A 15,813-nucleotide genomic window follows, 5' to 3' on the forward strand; every position below is an offset into this window, starting at 1 on the left:
ACAAAGAGATAGACACAGATCCATGGAACAAAACAGAGAACCCAAAATGAGGCCACCCAAATACCCAAATATACCCATTTTTGACAAAGATGGACAAAGTAATTCCATGGTGGAAAGACAGTCTTTTTCACAAATGTGCTGTCACAAATAGAAATTAATAGGCAAAACAAACAAAAACCCCATGACTTAGGTCTCATACCTTCTATAAAAATTAACTCCAAATGTGTCATTAATTTAAAAGTAAAATCTAAAATTATAGAACTTTTTAGGAGAAAACACAGGAGAAAATCTTCATAAACTAGGGTTAGGCAAAGAATATGACACCAAAAACATAATCCATAAAACATAAAACTCGTAAGTAGAGGGGCACCTGGCTGGCTCAGTCGGTTAAGCGTCCAACTTCAGCTCAGGTCACGATCTCGCGGTCCGTGAGTTCGAGCCCCGCATCCGGCTCTGGGCTGATGGCTCAGAGCCTGGAGCCTGCTTCCGATTCTGTGTCTCCCTCTCTCTCTGCCCCTCCCCCGTTCATGCTCTGTCTCTCTCTTTCTCAAAAATAAATACACGTTAAAAAAAAAAATTTTAAAAAAAAACTGGTAAGTAGACTTTTTGAAAGATAAAGTTTTATTCAGTTTGACAATTTGTTTGAAATATACTTTGCAATGCACTGCCATTTTGTTTTCTAATATTTCCTATTTAACTCCTTCATGAATTGTTACAAATTCATGTGCACTAAACATTCTTATTCCTATAGTACTGATGAATTAACAGATTCAGAGAAGCTAAGCAGAAAAACCTGAGCTTAAATCCAGACAGTTTCATCTTTAGACCCTATCCATACTCTTTTTACATAATTGTACCTCCAAAACCCAGAAAACCTATGTAAACTCTTACAAACTGCTTGAGGAAGTGTAAATTGGAACCATAACTTGAAAGATTCAAATTTTCACATTACAGAGTAAGGTTGAAGACTCACAAAACCCATCTAGTTGGAAAGCCAGAGAGTCTATTTAGAAGGAGACTTACATACATTCCTTGCCCTCTCTCCTAAATCAACCATTATTCTGAGAGTGCTAGTCATCCCCAGCAGCATACAAGCATGCAGTAAAACCTTCTACAGGGTTGTCCACAACTGTCTCCCATTCCTCTCTTCCCATTCTCTACCGAAGCTCTCCAAAAGAGCTTTAATTTCCATCAGTTCATGAAAATAGCTCTTTTTGATGGTCACCAATGACCTCCGCACTGTAAATTCCAAAAGTAATTTCTCAGTCCTTGTATAACATGAATTATCATGACTAAATTAATTACTCCCATTTTTTTTACATTTGGCATTCAGGATCTCTGTCTCTTGCTCGTGGTTCTTAGCCTTTCTTCCTAGAAATTCATTTTCAGCTTCTTTTGATGGTTCCTGGTCATCTTCCTGACCCTAGAGTTGAGATGCCCTAGGGCTCAATCTACAGATCTTTTTCCTGTCTACATTGACATCTCCAGTGATCTCAATTAGGACCCATGGTTCTTTAAATATTACCTCTACACTAATGTTTCCTCAAACTTTTATCTCTAACTCAAATGCTCTCCCAAACTCCATACTCAACCTCTTTACCTTCCTGTTTATGAAGCACCTCAGTTTAACATTTAATATATCTAAAACCTAACTCCTGCTTTCCACTACAATCACCACAACCTGTTTCTCCCAGTTTTCTTAATCTAACAAATCTAAGAGCTTTTTAGGCCAAGGGCATTCGAATTTATCTTGTTGACCCAACAGCAAATCATGTCATCTCTTTCTTCACAACACAACCAGAATCTGTCATCATCCTTTCTGCGACCACTCTGATCCATTACATCATCTCTCACATATGTGAGAAGAAAGTAATGCTCTTAGCCATTTTCCATTTTTGAAGGTACAGGCTAGCTACACCATTCCATTGAGAGAACATTAGCTCTAAAAGCAGGGACAAGATGAGGCTGGCTTCTTTATTACATACTTATATGTTTTACGCTTTCAAGAAAAGAGATAAAGTAAGATTGAAAGAGAGAATCTTGAGATATCTTTATCATCCAGCCTCATAAAGCAGGGCAGGATAGCAGTGAGGGATTCAGAGAAATGGCTGCAACTAAGATGGTCTGGTACATATTCATTTGGGCCATCACCTACAAAGCATCTTGAAGACCACAAAGACTGTACACTGAACAAAAGATTCATTATCTAGCAACAGATGGCATCTCAACGTTTAGAAAATCCGTAAGATTTTCTTTCACCATCAAAGAAAGTAACTATGAGACCACATACAAATTACTTAGGTAAGGTGATCTGGGGTAAGTCACTAGACAGATTGAAATATGTAATAATGAAGAAATCTTTCAGCTCAAAAATGCACATTTAGGAGTAAAATTCTTTTAGATTGCAGACTTAAAAAGTCTAGAATTCAAAATTCCAGAAGAATGTCTTGGGCAGATTCTTTCTGAGATGTTAACATGGAAAGCCTCTCAAAAAATATTCCTAATTCAGGGCGTGCGGGTGGCTCAGTAGGCTGAGCATCTGACTCCCAGGGTCGTGGGATCAAGCCCTGCATCAGGCTCCATGCTGAGTGTGGAGACTGCTTAAGAGTCTCTCTCTCTCCTTCTGCCCCTTTCCCCCGCTTACGAATTCTCTCTCCCTCTAAAATAATTTTTTTTTAATTTTAAAAACTATCAAAAATATATTCCTAATTAATGCCATGAAGATAGAATACTGGATTATTAGGCACACCATTACCCTAGCCAAGCATGACATTCTGATCAACAAAAATATGATAATGGCACTTAATCTTGACTCAAGAGACTTATAGCGTTAGTTTTACCTTTAAATAGATGACTTTGGATAAGAAAAGAGTTAAGATTTCCTACAGTTGTAAAAGTATGTGATTCTGTGATTTATTTACTGAGTACATACTACACTTCAGACACTGAGACAGTTGTGAGGGATACAAAGAGTTACAAACGAATTAAATACTAATATTCTTATTTTAGAACTGAAATGAAAGGAAGATCACCTAAATATTCCTATACCTTCATGAGGAACAATGAAAACCCCTAAAAAAGCAAATTAAGCATGTACCTTTCAGTGCTGTAGTCTTTTCTTTTTCATCTGGACCTCCCTGCTGGATTTGTGCCATGCTTATCCAAATTGGTAACAAAATTAAAGAGCTCAAGGAAATAGACATCAATCTTCAGAAGACAGTCTAGAATGAATGAAAGCAATAAATTAAGCTCTACTCAATCCTACCTACTCCATGAGAACTTCATAGATCCTCCCAGTTGGGATTAATCTCTATTCTGATTTCCCACTGCACTTTGTTGATGCCTATACCACAGTTACTTATCATAGCCTGCCTTGCATTATAGTTATTTATGTATTTGTCTGGGTTGGCTAACAGATTACAAGTCCCAGGATAAAGGTATCAAGTTTTTGTCATCTTTATATCTCTCATGTCACCAAACACAATGCCTTATACATACAGATACCTAAAGTTGCCGAATGTAATTTAGCTAAACTTACTGTGTAAGTTTAGTTCTCTATCATCTAATTTTTTTTTTTAATCTCCAGGTAATTTCAAAAGCCTGAAATTTCTTTTAAAATGAACTATAAGCTTGTGCCAATTACAAAGTCAGAATGTCTTCGACCTGGAACAGACAGCAGAAGGAGAAAAATACAAACTATGTAAGGTAGCTATAAGCTACCTCTGGTGTAATTCAAAATATAACTTTAAGGGAAAAAATTAGCCCGTTTTAAAAATGAAACTATGTCAAATTCAGTATCTGGAAGCCATATAAATGGCACTCCAGTAAACAATCATAATATAAAATTATGATTTATTAAGATCTAATTCTGCTCCATTTTGGCCAAAGGGAAGGCATTTACACCACAAATAGAAGTTTTTTCCCAGTATGCCCATGAAGAGTAAAACAAACAAACAAACAAACAAACAAAAACACTACTCCTAAGGTTTAAGAGACAAAAATGAAACACATACAATGGAAAAAGTTAAACTAATTTAGTCAATCTATAACTGTTAATGAAATTCTATAAAAACTACATTCATGACAATAATAAAACAACACTGAAAATTCCTCTGACTGAGGAACCCAATTTATTTGCTATCCACAAAGAAAATTTCAGTTTCCTTTTGGACGGCTATTTCATAACTATCTTTAAAAACTGAGGCATTTTCATAATCAGCTAAGTATAGCAGAAAATAAAAATACCAACACTGAAAATAATATTTTAAAACTATGAATGTCTCAAACAGTCATAAATCATATTGTCCTTATCTCAATTCTGACTGAGGGAGGGTGGGGTGGGGGCAGGTGGTATAAGAGGAAAGACCATCTGGCTTTACCATCAACTACCACATACCCCTGACAAATTATTTAGCTTCTCTGTGCCTTATTTCCAAATGTGAAAAATAACAATGATAATCATGTTTCCCTCATATGGTTACACTCAGATTAAATGGAAAATAAAAGATCTAGCATAGTACCTGATGCATAATTAAGTGCTCAATATACTCTGGCTTATATATTTTTTAATTGTCATAAATGTATCCTGGTTTCACTGCTTAATAATAGCTCTGTGGTCAGGAACAAGTCACTTAATATCCAAAATCTTCAGTATCCTCATTTATAAAATATAGCCCAAATAATGGTGGCTGAGAATTAATATTATAGAAGGTATATACATCTGATCATTGCTATTACCAGTAATAACACTGCTTCTCAATGGAGTGAGGTTTCCTAATAGGAAAAAGTTGAATATGAGAGTACTTTTGAGTAGGAAGGCATTTCCACTTAGCAGGAAAGAAGTTGTTTTTCTTCTGTGAATAGGGAACTAAAAATTCTATCAATCTACATGAATAAAATGTGTCTACATTCCTTCAAGAAACATATCATAGTTTGTATGATGGGCAATGTATAAGATACCAGGGTGCAGCGGTGAGTAAAACAGACATGTTCATGGCTTGGGGGGGGGGGGTGGCTAGCAAAACAAACTGCCAACTTGTAAAATACGTAAGACCTAGAATGATAATTACAACACTGTTATAAAGGTTTATCTATTTACATGCAGGAATTGGTCTTATCTGTCAAGTCCCACAGGTTTCCATACAAGTTTTACCAGCAATTCCCTATTATACACCATCCTATAGCAGAAATTAAAGAGAAATGTTCACGGGGTACCTGGATGGTTCAGTTGGCTAAGCATGTCTTTTGACTTTGGGTCAGGTTATGGTATCAGGGTCATGAGATTGAGCCCCATGTTGGGCTCTGTGCTGGGCATTTAGCCTGCATGAGATTGTCTACCTGTCTGTCTGTCTCTCTTTCTCCCCACCCCCCAACTATCTTTCCTGCACTTGCATACTCTCCATCTCGCTCAAAAAAAAAAAAAAAAAAAAAAGGAAAGAAAGAAAAAGAAAAAGAAAAAAGAAATGTTCATAATGAGAAATCTCATGCACTGCACTCTGTTAACAATTCCATAACTATCTACAAGGGCTTCTTGCAGTGTTTAATTAATCTATCCTCCTGCCAATCCAATATTTCTTCTAAATATAAGTGGTTTGGTTATTTTTCAATGGCCCCAAATTGCCTGATTACTAAACAGAAGAATTTGGGGTGCCTGGGTGGCTCTGTCAGTTAAGCGTCTGACTTTGGCTCAGGTCACGATCTCACAGTACATGAGTTTGAGCCCCGTGTCAGGCTTTGTGCTGACAGCTGAAAGCCTGGAGCCTGCTTCAGATTCTTTCTTCTTCTCTGTCTACCCTTCCCCTGCTTGCTCGCCCTCTCTCTCTCAAAAATAAATAAATATTAAAAAAATTTTAAACAGAGGAGCGGCTGAGTGGCTCAGTCAGTTAAGCGTCCGACTTCAGCTCAGATCATGATCTCTTGATTTGTGAGTTCTAGCCCCGCGTCGGGCTCTGTACTGACAGCTCAGAGCCTGGAGCCTGCTTCAGATTCTGTGTCTCCGTCTCTCTCTGCCCCTCCCCTGCTAACGGTCTGTCTCTCAATAATAAATAAATGTTAAAAAAATTTTTTTAATTAAAAAAAATTTTAAACAGAAGAATGTACACTATTATCTCATTGTGACTGTTTCAATGAAAGTGAAATTATAGAATATTTTTGGTGCTAGAGTCATTTTCAAGATTCACATTTTAAAGTTCTGGAGATCTAACGTAGAGCAGGGTGACTACAGTTAACAATCCTATATTGCAAACTTGAAAGTTGCTAAGAGAGTAGATCTTAAAAGCTCTCATCACACACACACAGGAAGCAGGTTAACTACATGAGGTGATGGATGTGTTAACCAACCTTATTGTGGAATGATTCTGCCATACGTATGTATATAAATCATTACACTGTATACCTTAGACTTACATAGTGTTACATGTCAATTATATCTAAAAACAAAACAAAGCAAAACCTTGGAAAAAGCTCTAAATACTCCACAATGTTTAACACATATCCCCCCTTTAGATTTTGATCTCACTGAGGACAGGTATTGTATCTGTCCCTAGCACATGTCTGCCATGTTTGGAAGTCACTGATTATTTGCTGAATTTACAAATAAGAGACGGGGGTTGGGGGAGAAATTCACATTTTAAAGAATAATTTTCAAGATTCTCAAAATTATATACCAATAATCATATTCTTATTTTATGATATAACCAAAAAATTTCACATTGCAATTTACTTAAGTGATGATATGTATGTTACAAGAGTACTAATTATTATCTGTGATCCTAAACCTTCTAGCAGCAGATGCAAAGCAGGTAAGCATGAAGCGAAAGCAATTTGTCTGTTGCTCTCTCATTCACTGTTAGATTTTTGCCCTCTCAAGTTATCTTCCTTGGCTGTGGTACAGCTGGTGAAGCTAAATCAGGAACATTATAAATTCTCAATTTAGTTTTCCTAATAAAAATTCAGAGTTATAACCTGCATGACCACAGATAAACACTACTGAAAATGTGGCCAGCAACCCGTTTGATACATTTGATATATATTAATATGTGCACTCAACATAGTTTATTTAGTATTATCTGATGGAGGTTAGGTTATAGGGAATAAAGTGGTAGACGGTTTTTACTGATGTCAATTGGGACACAGTTGACACGTTGTATACTTCATGATAACCACTGCTGTTTAAATATGGTTTCCTAGAAATGGTTGTAGTATAAACAAGATTCAAAACATCTCAGTTTGCAATTTCATTCTGTGAACTACACAAAGCAATTATCATATCTTCTTTCCTTCTATGATTCCAACAGAGAATCCACTAAGTATAAATCTATAAATAACTTGTCATGTGTAATCTTTATCCAGTCAGCATTTCAAAACATGAAAGAGTAGAATATTTCTTAGTTGCCCTGTTTGCTCAAAATATGGCATGAGCACTTATAATATGTACAGGGAAATATACAGAAGCCTAAGTTTCCTACATCTGCTTGTTTTTAGGTAGGTATTAAATAAGGACTAGATATAGATGATTTTGCAATTGAAGGCTTTCCACCTCCCATTCTGAATGCAACGATGCAAGTATAAAATACATCACAAGACAAGTAAAACTGGGGTAATTCCCTGGGACCTTTAGAGCTGATTTGGCCCCAAAGAATCTACGTTTACTAAGTCAGGCTCTGGAAATCCAGCTCATAATGCCCTTCTTGTGGTAAGTAGTGCCACAAGTACTTTTTGAATTGGTACCAAAGATTTGCGAGAAACCAAAAGATTTACCCGAATTATAATTAAAATATCTATGTTATTCAGAAATTGCTCATCAGCAAAGGTTACTTCATAATAATCCTGGACAGCTTATAGTTCTGAGGCTGAAGCACAAAAAATGTATGTTTGGGGGCACCTGCGTGGTTCAGTCTATTCAGTAACTAACTCTTGATTTCGGTTCATGTCATGATCTCACAGTTGTGACACTGACCCCACATTGGGCTCTATGCTGAGCATGAAGCCTACTTAAGATATTCACTCTCTCTCTCAGAAAAAAAAAAAAAGAAGTTTGGAGGGTGTGTGTGCATATACATATCGGACTGGGGAAAAGGCACAAGAACAAGCGTATCAGGCTAGAGCAGACACAGAAGACAAAGCCCAGGGTAATATGGGCTCATGGTACATAGAAAATGGCATCTTCTACTGAGAATGTCATCGATGCTTGGATCAAAGTTGACATACCTGAATCCAATCTAACGCTTTCTGAAGTAATTTCTTAGTTTCCCAGTCAATGTGATATAGGAGGTTTGGTATGAGAAATTCAGCATTTTAATCTCCATTCTACCACCTACAAGGTGGGTTATCTTGAGAAAGTCATAACTTCCTTAAGAAAAATAACAGCACTTCCTTTTACAGGGCAATTATGAAGATTATATCAAAGAATGTATGGAAGGGGCGCCTGGGTGGCTCAGTTGGTTGAGCGTCAGACTTGGGCTTAGGTCATGATCTCACAGCTCATGAGTTTGAGTCCCACATGGGGCTCACTGCTGTCAGTGTGAAGCAGGCTTCAGATCTTCTGTCCTCCTCTCTCTGCCCCACCCCCACTCGCATGCCTGTTCTCTCTCTCTCAAAAAATAAATGTTTAAAAAAAATGCATACACATTTTGAAAACAATAAATTTCTCTATAAATATTAGTAATCCACATAATATCAAACAAAATTGGATTCCAATTAATTTGTACTCAAACACAAGGATACCCAAATTAGTCCAACTTCGAGGAATGAGAAACTTCTGATGTGCACTGTTTGGATGAATTCTAAAAAGAAATAATAAAGCCCTATAATAAATACCTGTTGAGTTGACTTGGGTTTCCAAAACTATACTGAAGATAATCATAATGAAATATCAATTAATTTTCTTCATATAATTTGTTTGTATTCTTTTTTTTTTAAGTTTATTTATTTTGAGAGAGACAGAGCACAAGTGGAGGAGGGGCAGAGGGAGGAGAGGGAGGGGGAGAGAGAGAGAGAGAGACAGAGACAGAGACAGAAAGAATCCCAAGCAGCCTCTGGGCTGTCAGTGGAGAGTCTGATGTGAAGCTCAAACCCACAACACTGTGAGATCGTGACCTGAGCCGAAACCAAGAGTGAGACACTTAACTAAATGAGCCACCCAAGTGCCCCGTTTATATTCTTTTCTAATCTTATTAAATATGTGTCTGGAAAATGTTCAAGTATGTGAGTTCTAACTTCATTTAGGTAAAAATCTATCCAAAGAAGAATACTGTTCTAAATATCTCCTAAATAGCATATGTTGGTCACAAAGTTAACAAGTGCTTTCATACCCATTACTTTATTAGGTTATCACCACAACTGTCAGGGAAAGGAGGGGTTGACATATCTGCATTTTACAGAGATGAGGCATCATGGGATATACGAAAAGCAAAGTAACCTGGGTCAGGTATGCCAGATCGGCAAGGGATGGTTGGGATTTTAACTCTAGTCTTCTGGATAGGAGCTCCTACTTATGAGCTCCTTTACCTGCATGGTGGAGTCCTACTATTTAACTTCAATCAAAAAACTATTCCAGTTTCAACTTCTCATTTATCCTATAGGAAGTTTTCACTTTTGTGTACTAATTTATATTATCAGCAAGTAGTCCAATATGGAGTCTGAGTAAGTTGGACATAGTTAATTACATATAGATGACAGCTGTCAACCAAAACTGTCTCAGTCTATTTGGTTTGCTGTTCAGAATTAAGATTGATAAAAACACTCCTCATCATTCCTGACAATACTTTTGGTAAATCAAATATCTAAAAGAAAAAGTCAAAAGGTAAGGAATATCATGTACAAAGATTTTAAATTTTTTTTTAACGTTTATTTATTTTTGAGACAGAGAGAAACAGAGCATGAACGGGGGAGGGTCAGAGAGCGAGGGAGACACAGAATCCGAAACAGGCTCCAGGCTCTGAGCAGTCAGCACAGAGCCCGACACGGGGCTCGAACTCACAGACCGCGAGATGGTGACCTGAGCCAAAGTCGGACGCTTAACCGACTGAGCCATCCAGGCGCCCCTCATATACAAAGATTTTAGAAGAAACTAATGATGTACTACCATGCCTTTTAACAGGTTCCAAAACTGTAAGTCATCTGGATAGGTTTCACATTACTATTTGCCTAGCAAAAAGACAAACTAAACAAGACTAGAATGAAATCCTTCGAGTATCTGCAAGACAATGCTAAAGCTGAAGCTAAAAAATTAAACAAGGACTAAGTTCTCAATTTTGAAGCCCCTCAAAACAAAAACTAATTTAAGCAATCTTTTATGAAGTTTTCATAATATGGAGCAGAAATAGCAGAGCTATGGATGAGGACAAAATAATTCTCAAAAAGATATTCTCAAAATTCTGCAAAAACAGAACATGTAAAACAAATAACCTCCTTTATATGGGTCAAATATAAATGTCATGTAAGCTACTTAACAGACTTTAACTCTATGGTAAACATAAATAATATTATAAATATACATAACTCCAGGTCAAATTAAACAAAGAGAAATTAACTACATTCATAAGATTTCAAAGTAGCCAATACCATGAAATAGCAGTAATAACTTACTTGCAAAGTATACACCACATTTTCTCATTCCATATATATGCTTACCAGCATCTCTGCTAAACTATGTGAACTAAAGGTTAAACTTAGATTTTAAAATACAATATGCATGTGGTAGACACTAATGTGAACCTTCCCCCCCGCCCCGAGATGCACCTTCAAGGAGAACTTGCTACTCAGCAGCATGGAGTACAGTTAGCAAAGAGCCTCCAACTGTTCCCCACTTCAGAGTCTGCCTCAGATGCCGAGAGCTGTCTCACTCAAGGTGGTGCCTTTCCCAGGTTGAGTGTCTCAGTCGCTGACCGAGCCCAGTGGGAATATGAACGCCTGCCTCTGACAGGCAATATTTGCTGCAGGGCTCATCTTCAGGTTGGTAGAGGTTTGGTCAGGCCTGCATTAAGTTCAACTTCTCTATCCGACCAATCCTGTTGTCTTCCTTCTTCTCCTAAGTGTTGGTCTTTTTTTTTTTTTTTTTTTTGAGAGAGAGAAAGAATGTGAGTGGGGGAGGGGCAGAGAGAGGGAGAGACAGAATCTGAAGCAGACTCCAGTTTCTGAGCTGTTAGCACAGAGCCCAATGTGGGGCTTGAACTCACGAACCATGAGATCGTGACCTGAGCCGAAGTCAGACGCTCAACCCACTGAGCCACCCAGGTGCCCCAAGTGTTGGTCTTCCACATCTTTCACACCAAATTTTATCTCAGCACCTGTTTCTAAAAAATCCAATCTGTGACACTGTACTTTTCTTAATATTTTTTCTGGAAGTTAAAAAAGTTTCATTATGTTAAGAGACAAGATGTATCCAGAATATATAATGAACTCTGGCAACTCAACAATAAAGAAAAATAACCTAACTTTAAAAATGAACAAGGGATATGAATAGGCATTTCTCCAAAGAAGATATCCAAATGACGAAAGAGCATCCAAAAAAGACATGCTCAACATCCTTAGCCATTAGAAAAATGAAAATCAAAACCATAGTAAGATACCACTTCAAACCCTCAGGCAAGGTTATAATAAATAAGAAAGATAATAGCAAGTATTGGTGAGAATGTAGAGAAACTGAAATCTTCATACATTGTTATGTATTATGTAAACTGGCATACACTCATTTTAGAAAAGTTTGGCAGTTCCCTAAAATGTTAAACATAGATTTACCATGACCCAGCAATTCCACTTCTAGGTATATAACCAAGAGAAATGAAAACACATGTCCACACCAAAACTTAAACACAAATGTTCACAAACGCATTATTCATAATTGCCAGAAAGTAAATGCCTATCAAGTGATGACTGGATAAACAAATTTGGTATATCCATACACTAGAATATTATTCACTCATAAAAAATGAAGTATTGATACATGCTACAACATGAATAACCTTGAAAACATTAGGCTAAATAAATCAGTTACAAAAGACCATATATTATAGATTTCCATTTATAAGAAATGACAAGAATAAGCAAATAAATCCACAGAAAGAGAGAAAGTAAATTAATGGGTTTGGGGTGTTGGAGGAGGGGAGTAAAAAGTGATTGCTAATGGGGAGGTTTCTTGTCATTTTTTTTTTTAAGTTTATTTTATTTTGAGAGAGAGCATGCATGCACATGCACGAAGGGAGAAGAGGGAAAGAATCCCAAGTAGGCTCCTCCTTGCCAGCACAGAGGCCGACACAGGGCTTGAACTCATGAACCCTGAGATCATGACCTGAGCCAAAATCAAGAGTCAGACGCTTAACCGACTGGGCCACCCAAATGCCCCACAAGGTTTCTTTTCGAGGTGATGATTCCAACAGTGCAAAAGAGATACACTAGAGTAGTGTACCTCACTGCATATTAAATGGTTCTCTCTCTCCATCTCTTCTGTATAGCTAAATGCCAAACGTCAAGGCACAGCACAGAAAGGGAACAGGCTTGCCCCTTTCACTCAATCTTCTCTATTCCTTCTAAGAAACAGGAGTGATAAGTGGGCTTTAGGCAGACTCACTTAAAGAACTTCCCTCTTCAGATGCTCCTACCATCCTTCCCACCAGAACCAGGCTAGGAACCATCTAGGCCTGCTCTATCTAAACATTAGGGGCAAACACAGTATTTCCCAGGTATAAAAGGTAAACATCATATATAAAGGTTTTATAATTCACAGTGCTCTAGTCTAGCTTCTTCTAATTCTGTGCATTGGGAGTTCTCTGTCAATGGTAATTTGCCTCCCTGGCCTGTCATTATTCCTTACATACTTCTTCCAATGATTCACTGATTCACTTCGGTTATGATTTGTTAATTCCTTGGCCACATACTACTTAGTAACACCCCAATGTTATGCAATTTCTAACAAGGAATGAAATTTAATAATAACTGCTTTATTAGTGTTATTGTTATCAGAACTGATCCCACATACTCTATTAACTTACTTCAAAGTTAACAGAAGTTTGCTATACAAACAAAAATAAAAACTTAAGCAGAGGATCAAGCAATTTACTCTTAATGCCTGTAAACCACGCTAATAACACTAGCAATAAAGTTTAATGGTAAAGTTAAGCTTCTGGAGACCACAATTGTACTGCAAATAAGGCATATAAGTACCACTCAGATTCAATGTCTACTGACAGTGCACTCCTTGTTATTTATTTAAGGGGAAAATGTCTGTGAAGGCTGACTTTACATAAACGTGTTAACAAGTGGGAGTATTATCATTTAAGTGCCTTCGAAATGGATTTCTTTTTCACTTCTGGAATTTCCCAATTCTTTATAAAGTGATAGCACTTTCCAGAATTTCACGTTTGTACCATATTTCAACAATGCCCAATCCTGAAACTAACAGCAATGAATTCAGAAAGATTTGGAGAGGCTCTATACTGTTGTGATACTACAAAATCTGATCTTAAAAAAAAGAATTAGGAATTTGAAATCTCAAGTCACCCTTTTAAACTACCATATTAGTTACATTGGTTATTTACTTCATTCAGAAAATAATACACACAATTCATACCTTGCCTAAATTAACAAAGGATTTCAGACAACAAATTCTCTTATTCCAAAAGCAAAAGGCTTTGAGCCCTCTTGGCGTCCACAAAATATGTTTTTTCCCCAACAAAAGACAACCTTACTTAGCCACATGACACTGAAGTTGTCAGTACAAGGGCACTTTGTGAAATGTTAAGTCATTTATGTATTAGACTTATGCTTAAACACAGTATGCCAGATAGCTCTCATTACTATTGTCTACTTATGCAAAAGTTGGTAGAATCCCTTCCTATCATCGTGAGAGTCAAGAATTTTACAACTAGATTTCATTTTCAACATTATAGCTCTGTCCTTTGAGTGACCCTCCTGTTGAAAATAACTAAACTTGGAAGGTACGTTACAAAACTAAGAATACCTAGAAATATCACTAAATTAACATAAAGGAAGAAATAATAACAATTTCAATATCTGCAGAAAAAGTAATAAAATTCAATACTCATATTAGGAAGAAAAGTCATAGTAAACTGGGAAAAAGGAACACCCTTAACATAATAAAGAGATTCAACAAAACAAAAATACAGTAAAACTGCTCTTCATGGTAATATATTAAAAACATTCTCTTTAAAATCAGGTACCAGAAAAGAATGCCCATCATTACCACTTTACTATTTCCACTTCTAATCAAAGTTTTCTGGGCGCTCTTCTAGTATAATAAGTTATAGAAAAGAAAACAAAAAATATACAAGGACTGGGAGCACCTGGGTGGCTCAGTTGGTTGAGCGTCCAACTTCCGTCGAGGTTATGGTCTGGTTCATGAGTTCAAGGCCCGCATCCAGCTCTGTGCTGACGGCTCAGAGCCTGGAGCCTGCTTCAGATTCTGTGTCTCCCTCTCTCTCTGCCCCTCCCCCACTCATGCTCTGCCTCTCTCTCACAAAAATAAACACAAAAAAAAATTTGTTTAAATACAAATATATAGATTGAGAAGAGAAAGTTACTATTTGTAGATAGTATGACTATCTAAAACAACAACAAAACAAGAGCCAAGAAACAAGATTTTCTAGAATCAAAAAACAAGATGGGGCACCTGGGTGGCTCAGTCAGTTAAGCATATGAATCTTGATTTCAGCTCAGCTTCTGATCCCATGGTCTTGAGATTGAGCCCGCCTCAGGATCAGCACTGGGTGTGGAGCCTGTTTAAGATTCTCTCACTCATATGTGGAATTTAAGAAACAAAATAGATGACCATAGGGGAAGGGAAGGAAAAATAAGATAAAAACAGAGAGTGAGGCAAACCACAAGAGACTCTTAAGTATAGAGAACCTACTGGGGATTGCTGGAGGGGAGATAGATGGGGGGATGGGCTAAGTAGGTGATGGACATTAAGGAGGGCACTTGTTGGGATGAGCACTGGGAGTTATATGTAAGTGATGGATCACTGGGTTCTACTCCTGAAACCAATACTAACTACTCTGTATGGTGACTAACTTGAATTTAAATAATTAAAAAAAAAAAAAAAAAAACTCTCCCTCTTCCTCTGCCCCTCCCTTGCTCAGATGTAGAATAAAAAGAATTTAGCAGGATGGCTAAAGTAATTTATATATAAAAATAAACTGTATCAATACCAGCAACAACCAGTTGTAAAACATAGTTAAAAAAAAAAACACCACCATTTATAATTGCAAAAAATAAAAATCTACATAGTAAGAATAAATCTAACAAAAGGTATATTAAATCTACAAGCACAAAATGAGAAAATGTTATTGAAAGACATTAATGAAGAATGTAATACACGAAGAGATATACCATATTCATGGACAGAAAAACCCAATCCTGTAAAGATATCAATTTTCCTCTGATAAATGGATTTAATATAATTCCTCTCAAACCCAACAGAACTTTAAAAAAAAAAAAAACTAATTCAAAAAGTTCTATAAAAAAAAAAAAAATGGCCAAGAAGAGCTAAGACACTCCTAAAGAAGCATATGTTATGAAGACTTACCTTACTAGGTATTACCAAAACTAACCAAGTAAGTCATTAGTATTGGAATAAACAAACTGAGCAACAGAACTACAAAACAGATCCACAAAACAGATTCGTGTGACACAGATGATACTAACATATCACTCGGGAAAGAATGGACTTTTCAATAATTGGAACAACTGGTTAACCACATAGAAAGAAAGAAAGAAAGAAAGAAAGAAAGAAAGAAAGAAAGAAAGAAAGAAAGAAAGAAAGAAAGAAAGAGGGAGGGAGGGAGGGAGGGAGGGAGG

General features: G+C 36.8%; 1 protein-coding gene across 12 annotated transcripts in view; it reads right to left on the reverse strand.

Annotated features, from left to right (window-relative positions):
- Window positions 1-15,813, reverse strand: part of FAM172A (family with sequence similarity 172 member A) — a 424,698-nt gene that overhangs the window by 383,704 nt on the left and 25,181 nt on the right. For 2 of the 12 annotated variants that reach the window (XM_015065253.3, XM_015065312.3), the window contains one exon: window positions 3,098-3,221. The exons of the other annotated variants lie outside the window; for them this stretch is intronic. In XM_015065253.3, the coding sequence (XP_014920739.1) occupies window positions 3,098-3,203 (106 nt within the window). In that variant the 5' untranslated portion in view covers window positions 3,204-3,221. Of the gene's footprint in view, window positions 1-3,097; window positions 3,222-15,813 lie in introns of those variants that run through there. 12 annotated transcript variants of the gene reach the window in all.

This window comes from Acinonyx jubatus, chromosome A1, assembly GCF_027475565.1.
Source record: "Acinonyx jubatus isolate Ajub_Pintada_27869175 chromosome A1, VMU_Ajub_asm_v1.0, whole genome shotgun sequence".
NCBI classification, from domain to species: Eukaryota; Metazoa; Chordata; class Mammalia; order Carnivora; family Felidae; genus Acinonyx; species Acinonyx jubatus.